The sequence below is a fragment of the Pholcus phalangioides genome, unplaced genomic scaffold (assembly GCF_987345545.1).
Source record: "Pholcus phalangioides strain wild (caught in Gottingen) unplaced genomic scaffold, Ppha-v1.0 ptg000009l_1, whole genome shotgun sequence".
Lineage (NCBI taxonomy): Eukaryota > Metazoa > Arthropoda > Arachnida > Araneae > Pholcidae > Pholcus > Pholcus phalangioides.
This window is the reverse complement of record NW_028301602.1, coordinates 55,843,780-55,861,356: the sequence shown is the minus strand read 5'-3', so window position 1 is coordinate 55,861,356 and position 17,577 is coordinate 55,843,780. Positions and strand designations below refer to the sequence as shown.

At 38.1% G+C, this 17,577-nt stretch overlaps 1 protein-coding gene across 1 annotated transcript in view; it reads left to right on the top strand.

Annotated features, from left to right (window-relative positions):
- Window positions 1–17,577, top strand: part of LOC149083343 (unconventional myosin-Ia-like) — a 175,660-nt gene that overhangs the window by 79,655 nt on the left and 78,428 nt on the right. The window contains exon 2 of the mRNA XM_089236828.1: window positions 555–725. Coding sequence (XP_089092954.1) covers window positions 594–725 — 132 coding nt within the window. The 5' untranslated portion in view covers window positions 555–593. The remainder of the gene's footprint in view (window positions 1–554; window positions 726–17,577) is intronic.

Sequence of the window (17,577 nt, the reverse complement as noted above, 5' to 3'; positions counted from 1 at the left end):
CTATCGAAATAGCTTCTTTTTTCTTTCATGTATTACACAGTCTCCCAAACTTTTTGTTCAACTGTCCGCTTTTTTAATTTTTTTTCTGTGAGTGTGTGTTATAGAATCCTATATTAAACCTATAGCTTCTACCATACCCTTATACCATTTTATCACCCCTCAGGAGGTGATATTGCATACTTTGGATTATTGATTTCGCATGCTGTGCAGTAATACAATAAATATACAGTTTTGATTGCAATTTCAAAAAATGCATATGAAATTGTAGCTCAACCCTTTTGATTTCACCCTTAAAGCGGCACAGCAGAAATCCCTATAGCTCTTTCAAAATGCCATATATTTTATAATGAAGTAGACAGTTAGAGAAACAGTGCCACACTGCCACTATTACTTACTGGTATTTATCCGCAGTTTGAAATCCACGTCCATAATGGCCATAAAACTGTTGAATCTAACGTAATGTGACATAATGCATAATACGACAAGTTTTTCGATTTTAATGTGATGCGTGGAATATTATTTTTAAAAATAGATGTGTGTTCTTATCATTGCAGTGTTACCTTTACTGCAACTGCAGCTGCAGTGCGTGCGCGATGAGCAGTACCCGAGGGGTACTGAGTCTTGACCAGGAGGTAGGAGTGTGCGACGCTGTCTTGCTCGATCCGTTGACCGAGGATGCCTTCATTGCCAACCTCCACCAACGCTTCAAGAGGGACCAGATCTACGTGAGTCTACCATTTAGTATCTAATGTCCATTGTTGTCATGAAGAAAAGAACCAACCTGCATATTTGAGTGCTTTCTAATCTTCAAGTTAATAATTTCCAACTTTCTCTTTCTTTTAAAAAATATATATTTATTTTCATCGTAATAAAAAGCTTGTCAAGTCAAAGACTTCCATAAATATTCGCGCGATAATTATTTTTGAGAGAAACCTCATTTGCAACCCAAGAGAGAGATATCGCCATATTTACGCGCTCTTCTCTTGTGGAAATTTCTTTTGCGGAATCTCTCGTAAAGATTCATTCCTTTGTCTCACTTCTACCATGAGGATGATCTAACTGTTTTAATATCAGTAATTTTAAACGCATCAACTGAACTATACAAGGTACATCCAAGAGTAGATGTTTTAAATTAGAATTTCTAAAAGAATAGAAAAACGAAGAAGGAGAAGGAAGGAGGGGAATGACGTAGAAATTGTGTTCTCTTCTTAGAAGAGAACCTTAATTCCATCTCGGAGTAGAGGCAATTTCAAGCGAGCATTATCCGCGAATTGCAGGTTCTTAAGGTGCCGTGAAAAGCGAAAACATGGAGCGAAAATTTCCATCATCGTGACCCTTTATACGTGATCGTTAGGAGCAGCAGCAGCCATTTCCAAACTGGCACATCAGCGTTAAGTCAGTCGAGTCGCGCGAGTGGGGTTATGCTAATGATACCTTAATGTGCCTAATTGACTTGGATTTGGGTGTCAAAAGTGTGTTCGTATTACCTTTCTCCAGCTAATGATCCAAACAGCTCCCTCCCCCCCTCTTTGAAATCAATTGATCGAGTGATGCAAGCGAGAATTTTCTAATCCCGTTTGGCGCATGATTGGACATTATTTTGGCGGTTTAGCATGAACTTGTGTTTTCAAACACAAAACGTACATATTTTAACCGATTGAATTCCCATTAATATCTTCTCTCAGCCTTAATTTTTCTTTTTTTTTTCTTTTGGTGATTTTTTTTTCCTATTTCAATAGCTCAAGTAGCAATTTCAAGAAGGATATCGTTGACAATTTATTGTAGCGGCAATTGATTCTAAATGGATTTTTGTAATGGATATAAAAAATTGGAATATTCGCGTTTTTAATACTGTTTAGATAATAATCGATAATCCCAGCAATTATATACCAATTATTTATTTATATATTTGTTTAGTTATTATTTACATACTTTTTGTTAAATAGTTATTTGTATATTATTTGATAATTTTTTATTTAATTCAATTTCTGATTCAACCCCTCGAGTGGCATTGACGAGATATCTCGCCTTCTGGAAAGCCTCTTATTTTAGCATTGACAAGACCAGATTTATTGAAATCTTGATTTCTCAGTGGAGAACACATTTCCCTATATATCTCCGTCTATACCTACCAGAAATCAGAATGAAGCTTACTTACATTTTGGAGGGGACTTAATGATTTCTGTTATGCCACTTGAATTATAAAAAATAAAATGAAATTTCTTTTTATATGCAGAGTGTAACATAATTCCCTCCGGGGTTTGGAAGGGTCATATTAAAAAAAACTATTACGAATACAGCAAAAAGTTTCATACCACCATATAAAGAATCACTTCAAGTTATATTCAACATGGGCACCCTTGGTGACGTGGCATACATCCATTCTAAAATCCAGTTCTTGCCATACTCGTCCCAACATCTCACTGTCAATGCTAGCGAATTCACGCGTAATTCTTTCTCACAATTCTGTTAAATCACTTGGCATAAGGGGTACGAATACATGTTCGATATGACCCCCATAAAAAAGAAATCGCATTTCATGTTACCATGGGGGAGCCATGAAAGGATTGTCATCTTGCGAAGAAAGTCCAATCCAACGAAGAGGAAGCTCATCCCATTTAGGTATTCACGCACGTCTCCAAGAAAATGTGGAGCCCCCTTGGGGTGTATTAAGTTGCAATAAACTTTCCATACCATCAGAAGCACATTTATGATTTTGCCTCTCGTGGGCTACACGAATTTTGCCGTCCTTCTCCCATTCTTGTCTAATTTTCTTGACGACTCTTTCCTCAAATTCGCCACCCTGTGCTATAACCCACTTGACCCCCCAATTCTGTCAGTAAACCTTGTCTTTAAGTCAATCTTTTAATCATTCACATGCTTGTACAGGTCAGTCATATGCTTCCACACCGTTTTGGGGTATTTTTTGGGGTATCATTTAGGGTTATTCAAATTTTGCCGTCCTTCTCCGATTCTACTAATTTTCTTGCCCACTCATTCCTCAAATTTGTCGCCCCTCTGAACGTGCTGCCCTGGGTTATAGCCCGCTAAGCCTCCCTATAAATATGCTACTGTATACCACGAGTGAATTATCTCGTCCGTTGATGCTTGAATTGGTATTTTATAAAAAAAATTACGCCGTATTGTCACAACAGACTCACATTATAGCAAATTTCAAAACACAGTAAGCTTTTTGCGCGACCGTAAACGCTATTTTCTGTTTCATTTAGCGAATTCCAAGCAAAATATTGAGGTGAGGAAAAAAAACCAAGAGAAAAAGATTTTTGTTAGTTATTGCAACCATTCACTATCGGATTCCCTAATTAAAAGCTTGAAGTTATGGTTGTGTGAAACTTTTTGCTGTTTTCCTTTGTTTTTTGTTTGATTTTGTTTTTTTTTTTTCAAATATGACCTTTCCAAACCTCTTAGGGAGAATTATTATATTACACCCGGTATATTCTGATGATTGGGACTCAAGTAACATGGTTAAATCCAATTAAATTAGATATTATGACTGTGTGTCATATGTGCTGAATAGACAAACTCACCCTCAAGATCAAAACTACTAGAATTGACAACTCGGGTTCGATTTTTTTTTCAAAATTCCTTTCATGTTGGATGAGATTGAATTTTTTTTTTTTTTTTTTTTTTTTTTTTGGCGGCGCAAAGACCAATTAGGTCAAACGATCAAAATGGCGGTATAAAAATAAGATAAAATTTGTTTTTGTCATGTAGATAGATAGTAAAAGTACGCGTATGATTAAAAAAATAATAATAATGATACGTTAAACGTGAAAACAATGACGTAGATTGTAAGCTACTAGAATTCGTCATAAAAACCACTTTGATGAATTTAAAAATGCGAGATGCATCGCAATGGTTATTTAAAATGCCACGAAGTGAAAGGTGACTGTGACCAAAATCGGTCGTAAAATGATGACGATGATGTGAACAAGTAAAAGCATGAGCAATGGTCAATGGACTTTGAGAATGTGGACACTCTAGTTGACTCTCTCTTAACAAAAGATAAGAATGTGTGAGGCGACTGTGTCCTAAGCACAATGGGGCAAGCAGAATTTCCTCCCTTCGATTAGTCCTGCAGATCGAACTTCAATGGCCAAGTGTGGCCTTAATAGCATGTAGTTTATTATTTACCTGATTATTCCAATGATCCTGGCAGCGGTGATTCATCACTTCTCGGAGGATTGAGAAGTGGCCACTGGCGGCGACCAAAATGCTATTGTCAATGTTAGATGTTGTTCGAGCTGCGGTGTCTGCATTCACATATGCATCTGGTAGTTTGATAGACAGGCCCTTCATTTAGGGTGGCCCCCGGCTTTTGAAAATACACTAAATATGGTATATATACATACAATGAGTACATGTGCTATGCCCCCGCCCTGGAAAAAGTTGAAATGACGGTCCTGTTGATAGATGTCTCTTGTATGCACAACTGGCATGACTGGGGCTCTTTGAGACATCGGTATATATCTGGGGAAGCACCTATTGTACCCAACCCTGTGACAAAGGAATATCTGCCGATAAATGGCATCTGCTGTAGTGGCTCTGAATATGATGACAATGATAGAGTGATATCTGGTTGAGACTGTTCCCATAGTGCTAGTTGTAGAGCTTCCACGAGTGCCCTCATACGAAGGTCGTGAGATGGAACACACGAAGCGAAAAGGTCTATGAAGGATTGAAAATGACAAGATGAAGTGGATAATCCGCGACAAAGACTTCTTTTATATCTTCCCTTTTTTTTAGCCTTCCATGCTCGCCTTTGCCTTTTTAATGTTATCAATCAATTTTCTTTAATATACAGCAGGTCCTCCAAAACTCTTCCAATGAAATTAGTAGACACCTGCAGGTCACTCAGACCTGCGGTTTTCCAGCTTGGAGGCACGAATGCGAGCCCGTCTTTCATTTGAAGACGTATATCCGTGAAGAGCAGGCAGACCTACAACACGATACTGACATAACAAGAAAATTCAAACATTTCCATCTTTACTTCAGAAAACGGAAGACAGATGGCAGTGCAAACACGAAGCAAGTGAAACTCGGCAATATAAATACTTTAGAACCACTCATATATTCAGAACACACATTCCGACATGTGCCGATTCGTTATATATTCCGCAGAGGATTGTGTTCGAGGTGCATGTACGGTTAAGTAGCAATAGGTCACTCAGACACAAATGTTGCCATAGAGCTAGGCGTGCCATGAGTCGAAGACCCCTGGCGTAAAGCGATCTCAGGGATACCTGCACGTGTCACGTCTCTGTCCCATGGACTTTGTGAAGAAAAACAAATAAGAGCGTGCGAGCGTGCGAGGTTTCAATATAGCATAGCACACCAGTGTTTGGCCCGAAAGAGTGCAAAAATATATTAAATATTGTGGAAAAATAATCCCGCTAAGAAATATTACGCAAGACAAGAGGCTTTGATCAATGGAAAAATTCTGTATCGGTGCTCTCGAAAAAAATGTTTCTTTCCAAAAATATTCTTGAATACAATAATGTTCTCGATTAATGATCCATACGGTTCTTTCAACAACATCACATTTCGAACAAATATCAACCCAAATACACCATCAAGTCAGCAATAAAAATTAGTTATGTAAACGATTCAGTGATAAATATCGAATTTCACTTTTACAAGGAAAAATTTTTCATTTATTTTCGAATCGGTGGCATCACGAGTAACAATCGCACACCATTTATATATTTTTTTTTATCGTTTTAGTGTATTCCCTTCCGCGAGTCTAACGTGCCTTTTTCTTCGATGTGAGAAAACTCTTTCCCACAAAAAACGTTGTCGCAAAAAAAAATCACTCGAAACCGATTTTTTACCTATAAAGTATCAGTTCATATTACCTTTTTCCATATCGTATAATATGAGTACATATACATACATACATACGTTTATGTCTTTTTCTTTTTCTCGGGAAGTTATTCCTCCTTTTAAAGTAAGTACCGGAGCGCACACACACACACACACACATACCGAAAATGCAGAATATTTTTTGGCAGATATTCACTCAAAAACTGAATATGGAAAAATATACTTACACCGAACACGTGTGTACATCTGACCAGATCAAAATAACGACCAAAGTGCACTCGTTCAGAAATAATAATAATAATACACCGAAATAGCGGAGAATTTTTTACCTGAAAGAGTACCGCTCACATTTTCTTTAGATATTTATGTTATTTTTTCCCATTCACCATTCCATATTCGAAAACATCTTTGAGGGAAAAAAAAGCCCGCGATACAAGAGGAAACTTTTCTGTACACTCTTATCCTCTTTTTTTCCTTTGGAGAATATTCTCGAATAATAATAAATAAATATGACGAAAAAGAAAAATGGAATGACATCGCTTCTCTCTCGGCAGCGGCCAAAAATGACTATTTCTCGGAGAAATGGAAGTTTTTGTTTTTTTATTCTCTTTCTGGTTGTTATATGCGATGTGGCTGTTGGACACACTTAAGCGTGTACTATTGGAATGGATATATCAATATTTGAAGAGAAGTTTCTGCTGAAATCACGTCAATGTGCGTTTGTGTGTACTGCTATCTGCGAAAACTTGCTTCTTTCCACCGGTGTCATAATTTTCTTTCTCTTTTCTTCTAAGAAGCAAATTTTTATATGTTCCCTCATTACTTTATTTTATTCCGCTATTTCCTGTGGCATTTTTAGCATTAGTTACCGTGGTTTCATAGCAATACGTTTCAGACGTGTATATGCCTTTACAATGGTTTGTTACTTCTTCAGTGCTGCCAGTAATGAGGCTTTTCGAATAGACGTCAGAATCATCATCAGCTTTACTTTGAGGGTCAGGCAAAGGATGATTCTCATAGAAATGAGTGGTAATATTTTACTCTATAAATGCGGAAATTTAGTGGGATTTTCCGCTACATCAACAATTCTAAAAATTCCATTGAATTCTCGATTTTTGAAATATTGAGTTCGCTTAGAGAGATATACGAAGTCCAGGACATTAAATATGAAATAATTAGCACGACCTACTTTTGTGTTGGATATTGATTTCAACTTTTTATTTACATCTCCTCAAGGTCGAAAATGAAAATGTGCCTGTATTGTCCTGCAATATCCAATGCATAAATTCGTATAGTTTAGATTGTTTTAAAATTAATTATGGGCCCGTAACGTGCATCGAAAAAAATTCCGCAGCTTTAACTAAGCATTTCTGGAAGCAAAAATAGGCAGATGGATAACTTGAAGCTCGGGGGGGGGGGCAGAAATACCTAGCACCCCTTATAAAAAGTAAAACAAATACAGGGTGTTTCTAAAAGAATCACCCAATTTGAAATGCGTACATTATATATATATAGAAAACATATTAAACATAGACACTTCAGATTAATTTTATATTACATGGCTAATCATAAAGTTTTTTTACAAACCAAATTAAAGGTCATCTGCATCAGATGCATCCCAAACTTTTGCGAGCATGTTCGTATCCACTGCTGCTGTTATGCGTATCTTCAGTTTGGCCAATGTAGCTGGAAGGGGGAGGCACATAAACGTAGTCTTTTATAAATCCCCCAGAAGAAGGAATCGCACACTGTGAGGTCCGGCGATCTTGGAGGTCAGTGATGTTTAACTGAATCGTCAGGTCCCGTACGGCCAATCTATCCTTTAGGAATGCGATTGTTCAAAAATTTTCGAACGTCCAAGCTCAGTACCAGTGCGGTGGTGCCCCGTCCTGCTGGAAAATGAAGTCATCCGAATCGGTTTTTAACTGTGGGAAAAGCCAATCTTGACAAACGCTGAAGTGGCGGTCGAAGGAAGAGCGTTAGCGCTATCTGTCGGCAACTGCGTGAAACTCGAGATTTCACTCTTTTTACCAATGCATTATTCAATCAAAACGGTTATGATTTTTTTTAATCGGATGATACATTTTGAAACACCCTGTATATTGATTTTTACGTTTATTTAAATCTGGATTTGTTTTTTTCATGAATCGCGCAAGAAGGCACCATATTGGTTAACTTAGACACGGTTTGTATGTGCCTCAAAGAAAGAAGGGAGATATCACATGATCCAAAAAGTCACATTGAAGAAAACCGGGGTAGTGCCGGGTATTATAGCTAGCAAATAAATGATCATTTTCCGATTTCTTCTAATTCCTTTTTTTCATAGGACATAAGTGTGCAGTTTTCTTTACTCGAGTATTATTGACTAAATTATTCTCTAAACGTAAGTTTAAAAAATTTGAAATTAGTTTAAGACAACCATCACAAGTTTCTGCTGTACCAATCACATCACTGTCGACAGCGGAACTAAAAGTTTTGTGATTTTAACAATAATTTGAACAATACCTAATATAACTTAGTTTGTAGACAATATCAAGTTATAAAGGTTTTACTTTACAAAAAAAAGACACTACATTTATGTGAAGCAAATTTTCATTTTTGACGTCTACGCTATGAAATGATCGAGTGAACCCCCTGCTTGCAATCGGCATCTCTCTTTATGATGTTTTTGCAAGGGATTGATGTTGAACAATACCTCGACTTCCAAGCAGTCGTGAAAAGCTCGGTATAGATATGACATCTCCACGTTTGTAATCACTCTACAACAAATTATTGAAGTGAAACTTTAGGGACATAAGAGCGAAATTGTGTGTGTTCCCACACTACTCCCGCAGTCTAGGGTTAACAACCTACCTATCGCTCGAGATTCTCACGAGGATTTTGAATAATCGAAGCCTCAAAACATTTTCGAAAGTGGATTTCTAGCAGTTGAAAAATTAGCAGATTCCAGAAGTCGTCTTTCGAAATCAATATCAGAAATATAGCGATGCCTAAATAGGCTTCATCGAATATGTTCCCACATCCATCAAAGATTAAAACTTAACTCGAGCAAAGGTTTCATTATCTCAAAGAAATGAAAATACCGAATGTTCAACCACTAAATGGAAAATCTCATATCGTGACGTTCTACGACATTGATTAGGTTATTTCATACAGAAAGAACAAAAGAATTCATTTCTTTATATTTATTTCTGCCCTGTCAATATATACAGTCCTTTCCCTCCCCCTCCTTCAATTCGTCTTTACTTGATCGATTTTTCTTTCCTTCCTTCCAAAATGCTTGTATTTTTATTATCATCATTCCAGACCTATTATTTTTTTATTTTTGTACAATACATGCTGCCATATCCATCGAATATAAGACAAAAGCTTCCTCAGAGAAGAACAACGTCATTCGCATTGAATCAGTAACGATTCTTGATTCTATTTCTTCTTGTTTTATTTATTATCTTTTTTCTGTTTCTTTTTTACGTTTCATTTGTTCGTCATGGCGTATGATTTCTGATTTCGTTCCGCTACTATTATTTCTTACGTATATACGCTTGCTGCATTTTTTTTTTCCTTAACACATTTCCAGTAGAATAATTTCGCACGTTTTTATCTTTTTCCTACGGTCTGGTAGTATTACGAAAAATGGGAAATTCTTATGTTCATTCTATTTATTAGGTTTATCATAACTTTTTTCTGTTTTCTTCTGTGTATTTTGCGCACGGGACTCGGTGAAGTGAAGCTCGTCATCACATGAATAACTAATGTAAGTACAGATGAGATATGATTCGAGAAAGACTCTCGAGGTTTAGTTGAATAACCGACACTAAGAAAATAAGGAATTACGTCTTTATAATAGAAGGAATGAGTATTCTTTTATTTCGATTTTTTTTTTCCTCCTTGTATCTATTTCATTATTCACTTATATTATGTTTAATATTTATTATTTCATTTTTACCCATTTTTATATGTTCAAACGGTTCGACACTATAAAATGAACGCCTTATTTTTACATCTTCGAATAACTTATATTTTCGGAATAGTGTAAAAATCCTCTCGTGTCATAGAGATTATATTCTGATTCGCATCTGAATAAAACAGTCGGGTATAAACGAACACTAGAGAAAGAGAGTCGCGTTCATCTTTCTCCGCGTTTATTTATCGCAGTGATATGCATGGATGTCACGTGATATGTTTTCATTGTTTCGGAGCAAAACTGAGTTAGCGTTTCCCCGTTCTGTGTGTGCGTGTATGTTCGTGTGGACGCGCCATTTAATTCTGTATTCCCACGTTATCTTGATCACTCGCAGAAATGAATTCGACGGTGTCCCTACCCAGATAGTGTATAATGAATGTCGGCAATAAAATCTGCAAATATATTAGCACGCTGTGGAAACATGTTAAATTAAAGAGAAGTTATTCTGGGATCGACTCTGACATGTGATAACTTTTGTTTCTGCGTCACTTTTCGCAAATTGTTGGCGCTTCTTTTTTGGGCGATTCAACATTTGTCGACCGATAAATTTATTTCGAAGATGAAATCTCGCAAATTTCGTCCTCTTTTTCTTATCGATCGATGTGGCTCCTAAATAGCATTGGCCCAGAGACGATATGAAGTTTTAAAAATTGGAGCGAAGATGAATTCAATAAACAAAATCCAACTGTTCCCACAGGTTATCAAACCCACAACCTCTCTTCTGCCGGGCGAGTGCATTATCTTTTTACGGCGCAATACTCTTTAAAGTTGGAATTTCAACAAAAAAAAGTTGTAGGCTGTCTACTTAGGCCTAAAGGAGTACGCAGGTACAATTCAGGTGAATCACCATCTGATGGTAAAACGTCGGTGTATGTGAGTTGTTGATCCTTGTAAGGTCCCGTTCATTGTATACAAGCTCTAAGAAAGAAGTTCGGTGCTTTTATAGCATAGTGTTCTAATGCAGTGTTTCTTAACCTTTTTCAGCTCATGGCCCCTATGGATCACATTTTTCTCTCGTGGCTCCCCTGTCCTATCCGGGCCCCCTCTCCTCTACCCTCATCCAAGAGTGAGATACTTTCTATTTTTTTATTATGAATGAAATTTTAATAAATCAGATCAATTTGTGGAATCCTGGCTAGGCACGGATTCAAATGGTGGATTATCATCTCTCTCCCAGGAGTCAAATTAAATGTATATTACAAAAAACGGTGTGTGTAAAAAACGGTGTGTGTAAAATACGGGACGATCCAACATCTGGCGGCCCTCCATACTTAGCTGGAAGTAACAGCTTACATATGAAAATCATAGTACCAGATCCCATATATACTGCAGTCCCCCCTCCCTTCATTATAGACATAAAGACCCGGGTCATGCCCCACATAGATCCAAGGGTTAAGATGCTCCTGGTTGTATGGACGGATCTGATGAATTCTGAAAGTAGTAATATTTCTCAACCATGTTTCACTTTTAAAGCTTTTCTCTTCACAGCTCTCTATGGCTCCCTTTACCACCTGTCGTGGATCACCTTTCTTCTGATTTTCTCAAGTGGCCCCCCCTAGAATATCCTAGGACCGCAAGGGGCCCAGGTTGAGAACCACTGGTCTAATGCACTCATCCGGCATGTTAGAAGGCGGGGGTTTGATTACCCGTGGAAGTAGTTGGATTTTCATTCGTGAATTCATTTTCGCATCAGACAGTTGTCAAAACCTTCGAATGAATTGCGGAGAGTGGCATCATTCTTAGATAAACACAATATGTGGTGGGAGGGAAAAACAAATGCAAAAAAAATGCACCATTTTTTTCAGTAGACCCTTCTCTTGAAAAATTGGCGTCTGGTAATAAGCAAAACTTTAATACCGTTAAGCGGGGTAACTTTGCGGCCGGGAGTACAGCGGATTATTTTCGAATTTCCAGCCAATGCCATGCGTTTAATTGGTTCACCGCTACCGATAAAACGCATGGCATTGGCTTTAAAATCGAATTCTAAAATAATCCGTTGTTAAAATGTTACTCTGGTTCACGGAATTTATTTCTGAAATACAGCAATTCGATGAGGAAATAAAAATTTACAATCTATATAAAATTGATCAATCACTTTCGGAATGTTTATTTTAGTTACATTGGTTCCCCCTAGCAATGGATTTCAGATGTGTATATGCCTTTACAATGGTTTGTCACTTCTTCAGTGCTGCCAGTAATGAGGCTTTTCGAATGGACGTCAGAATCATCATCAGCTTTACTTTGAGGGTCAGGCAAAGGATGATTCTCATAGAAATGAGTGGTAATATTTTACTCTAGAAATGCGGAAATTTTGTGAAGTTTTCCGCTACATCAACAATTTTAAAAATTGCATTGAATTCTCGATTTTTGAAATATTGAGTTCGCTTAGAGAGATATACGAAGTCCAGGACATTAAATATGAAATAATTAGCACGACCTACTTTTGTGTTGGATATTGATTTCAACTTTTTATTTACATCTCCTCAAGGTCGAAAATGAAAATGTGCCTGTATTGTCCTGCAATATCCAATGCATAAATTCGTATAGTTTAGATTGTTTTAAAATTAATTATGGGCCCGTAACGTGCATCGAAAAAAATTCCGCAGCTTTAACTAAGCATTTCTGGAAGCAAAAATAGGCAGATGGATAACTTGAAGCTCAAGAGGGGGGGGGGGGGGAATCGAAATACCTAGCACCCCTTAAAAATGTAAAACAAATACAGGGTGTTTCTAAAAGAATCACCCGATTTGAAATGCGTATATCAGAAAACATTAAACACATAGACACTTCAGATTAATTTTATATTACATGGCTAATCATAAAGTTTTTTTACAAACCAAATTAAAGGTGCTCAATGTGTCCATCTCGGGATGCACGGCATGTGTCTATATGGTAGTCAAATACGTCCCAAACTTTTGGAGCATGTTTGCATCCACTGTTGCTGTTATGCGTATCTTCAGTTCCGCTAATGTAGCTGGAAGGGGAGGGACATTAATGTAATTTTTCATAAACCCCCCCACAAGAAGAAATCGCACACTGTGAGGTCCGGCGATCTTGGAGGCCAGTGATGTTTAACTGAATCGTCAGGTCCCGTACGGCCAATCTATCCTTTAGGAATGCGATTGTTCAAAAATTTTCGAACGTTCAAGCTCCAGTGTGGGGATGCCCCGTCCTGCTGGAAAATGAAGTCATCCGAATTGGTTTCTAACTGTGGGTAAAGCCAATCTTGACAAACACTGAAGTGGCGGCCGAAGGAAGAGCGTTAGCGCTACCTGTCGGCAAATGCGTGAAACTCGAGGTGTCACTCTCTTTACCTATACATTATTCGATCAAAACGGATTAAAAGCTGAATAGTTACGATTTTTTTAAATCGGATGATTATTTTTGAAACACCCTGTATATTCGTTTCTACGTTTCTTTTACATTTGTTTCTTTCACGAGTCGCGCAGGAAGGTGCCATATTGGTTAACTTAGACACGGTTTGTATATCCCTCAAACAAAGAGGGAGATATCACGTGATCCAAAGAGCCTCATTGAAGAAAACCCGGGCAGCACCCGGTGTTATAGCTAGTGCAAATTATATTTTTATAATCACCATTAGAAAACGTGATACTGATGCAAAAAAGCCATAACTAAAGAAAAAAATGTGTACATTTTAAATATCTCAGGATTTCAATATTTTTAATATATTTTTATCATTTCTACGAGAGAAATTTCACACGTTCGGAGCCGTTGCTTTTTTTCACAAAAATTTATGCTCTGCTTCATGTATCGAGTGTCAGAAAACATTAAAACTGAACGGTGAGATTTTTTTTTTCTTTCCCAAGATATAAGAAAACTTTAAAGTAGAAGCTTTTAAGTATCTTCTCAAATTTCATGTACAAAGTTGGAAATGAAAAACAAAAAATGTCCTTGTTTGGCGGAAGGAGAAAGAAAGGCACAGACTTCAAATGTAATTCGAGTCAAAACGCCGAGATCCTGTCACAAAACTCACCCTGGAAAAATCTGAAACTGTTTGGATACAAACAACGCAAAAATTCTTCTGCGAAGAATTCTTTCCGGATGTACACGAATATATTTGAATAATAATAATTCAACGCAGTGGCAAAAAAATATTTTCCCGGTAAAACTCTCGTCCCTCCCAAAGCGTTCGTAATTCGAAATTTTTTTAATTAAACTCCGGACGAAATGTCACCGACGTTCGCGAAGCATTATTTTGCAAACGGTAAATTTATTAAGAATTTAATTAAATCTAATTGAAGCAATCGGTTACCATTGACACAAATTTCCAAATCCTGACACGTTTATAATTTGCGAGGTTAATTAACTGAACTATGCGTGAGAAATGAGTTACTTCTCTCTCGCGTCCCTTCACATATCATTTGAAAAACGCAATAAGTGCGCCTTTTGAACGCATATCATTCTTTTTTTCTTCTTGCGTGAATTGTCTCTTATTGTTATTATCATCATTATCATGATTTGTATTGTACGTGCGTCTGTACGAGTTGTCGTCTAGCATTCCTACTGATCGCATTCTTTTGAGAATGCTCCAGATGGCGAGAAGGATAAATTTCGACCTCTCATCAGTTGTCTTGATTTAGTAACTTCTAATTATGTCCGATGGCTTTCAGAGTGTTATACAAAAGGGGGGGGGGGGGGTTATTGGGTAAAATGATTTCAACACTTACATTCTATTTACCCCCCCCCCCCTGCCCTCACTAACTAATGCGATCGAGTTGTGTGCTATGAACGCTGACAAGTTCCAATTCGGTATCATTAGTAAGCGTTAATTTTATGTTGGAAGTTGCTTTTTTTTACTGTTTTCAACAACATTAAAGCATTAAGTAAAGAGATTTTCTGGATGTTATTGCCGAGATGAACTTCGGAAAGAAAACTTGTTTGTCTCCATCTTGTATCAAACCCGGGTATTATATGCATAACGAGCAAATACGCTACGGTATGAAAGAGGACCTTGGTTCGATTCCCAGTTGCGAAAAATAACTTTTCTTTCTGAAGTTCATCTCGGCAATAATAATCCAGAAATATTTCTTTCTTTGATATGTTGTAGGCCAGAAAGTCAACATCTTTCTCGGTTTTTAACAGTATTTTGTGCAGTTTTCGAATCTTACTAACGCTTAAATTTTTGTACGGAACACATATTTTCGATTTTTCGTGAATGTGACGTGGTAAGTTTAAAACCGTTTAGGTTTGGATATAATACGCCATTTCATAATCATGGGAGGAAATTATTTATTAGTTGTTATATAACTAATAAATAATCTCCACATAATATGGTTATTATGGCCACCAAACAGGCCTTCGTCTTTCATATCTCATACGTTGCGTTGTACGCGGCTAACATTCCGTTCAAAAATCTTTTAAGACGATCCAAGATTAATATTTGCTGTTCTGTTACCGTTCTGATGCCTTTTAAAAGTCTAGAGACTCCCCGTTACTCCCGAGCGTTCGCCAGTCGGTGACGACCACAAGTTGAACGTTGAGACCCAGTTTTTTGCTTGACAGTTCAGTCTTTAAACACTTCAACTGCAGCTGCTCTTTAGCATTTTACAAGTGCAGCGGTTTCACTGATGCTCGCTCCATGACCCCAAGCTTCCCAATCTCCCTCGCTGAAATCACGTTTTTCCACAGACCTTCACAAACAATCGACCTACACCAATGCTTTTCGGTACACACCAATTCGTCCCCCGTAAGAATATTTACGATATGCATGTACGGTTTAGTAGTAGAGAGAGCTGAAGAGAACGTGATTAAAGCTGTTGAACCACGAATGCACCTACATGGCCTTGATATCGATAAGTCCTGTAGACATTGAATATTACAGTAAATTAATCCCAAACAAATAAAATATTGTCAGACTGTATTCTATTTTACAAGTTATTTCCTTTTGAAAGAAGTTTCTAGCTACGGCCCTGACAATAAATTCCACATAAAGGTTACTCCAAAACGTTCAACAAAAATACTAAAAGTGAATGCTGAAAGACTGGCGATTTTTATCCAATGAGATGAAAAAATTCTAACTACTTATTTGATCGGGATAAAAAAGAACTGCACCGGAGCCACGTTTCAGGTTGTCTCGTGGGGGAAAAAACCCTGTTTACATTTTTCTTTTATGTATCTGGTACAAAAGTTTCACCATGAGACAGATATTTCTTCATGAAAACTTCTGGATCTTCGCCTCGTTCGGTCTCATTAAACACATCTTCTGAAATTCAAATACAAGTAGGAAAAAAATAAATAAATAAGCCGTAACCGGAAACGTTTAAACTAATCGAAACATTAAAGAAGAGACGACTCGCCACAGACACGACATCCAGTCGTGGACTTGCCCTCTTTTTCAATACACACTTCATCATTTCGATACGAAAACTAATAACGCGGTATTCATACACTTTGAGGGGATGCCGTGGGAGAGAAGGAGGAGACGAAATAAGCGATTTCCAATTTTATAATTCTCGCCATGGGAGCAGAGATATAAGAAAAGGAAGATTTATGATCAGAATCCTGGGGTTTTGCCTCTCACTGAGAAATCACCTTCTCAGACCCCCACCCCACCCTCTTCTCCTAACCTCTTTGATCCATTTACCACGTGACATCGTGGAAGCCGAGCGTCAAAACTGATGGCTGGGCCAGAGCCATCGATTTTGGGTATCGCGAGGAAAACCTATTAATCGATCACTACTACTGCCTTCGCGAGGCTAGGGGGTAAGAACATCTACAAAAGGCAACACGCGGATTTTCCCACGTCGCTTTCACTCATGTTGGCCTTCTACCACCTCTAACCAAAGCCTTTCCTACAAACCATCCATCCATCCATTCTCGACCAATCATGGTTAGTCGCGTCATTAGACGCGTCATTGCCTGCAGCGAACTAGCCAATCAGAAAAATCGATTGCAAAATTTTTTCCTTTCCCTATTCTGATTGAGGAATGGACGAATTTATTAGAAAGGCATTAACACAAGAACCTCGAAACCAGAAATACTGGACTTCGCAGCAATAGCTTCTCGTGTTAACTCCGTGCATCGATGGGACCAGGAGGAAAATATCGGCTCCAACTCTTAAAATAATTTATACATCACGTGTTATGTCAAACACCACCACAAGTTGTCATTCTTCGATATCAACAATTCAGAATTCAAAAGAGGATTCTCGTTCTGATCAAGTGTGGATTCAGGGGGGGGGGGGCTTGGGGTGATCACCCCTCCTCAGATCCGAATAATATGGAGTAAATTTGTCTGTCCGTCAAGTACGAGATGATCCATTACAAATACAAATACAACGCCACAACAGGCAAATTGCCCAACGAGGCGGCTGACTTAAGAACATCATGGATCCCCGAGCCCCTACCTACTACTGCTACACCACACATGCACCCCCCCCCCCGCGGAACCCCCCCAACGAATCGGTACATGCGGGAATGTGCGTGTACGTGTAGTGCAACCTGACGTAAAGTTTGTTTCTGTGTAATGCTTGTTATGTGTAGTGCTGTCATCTGCCCCCAGTTTTACTAACTATGAGTGAAGTGTTATGATTGAATGATTTATCGTTGTAGGACTGTTGCTCTCTGTGGACTTTTTAACGGGGAGATCGGCTCGCATTTGCGCCTTGAAGTTGGGAACCACAGAAAACCAACTTCAGCCGACCACCACTGTGGGGTTCGAACCCGGATCCTCGCATCACGAGTCCGGCACTATAACCACTCGACCACCACAGCGGCCAATTACACCTAGACAATAAGTCACTTCCCCAG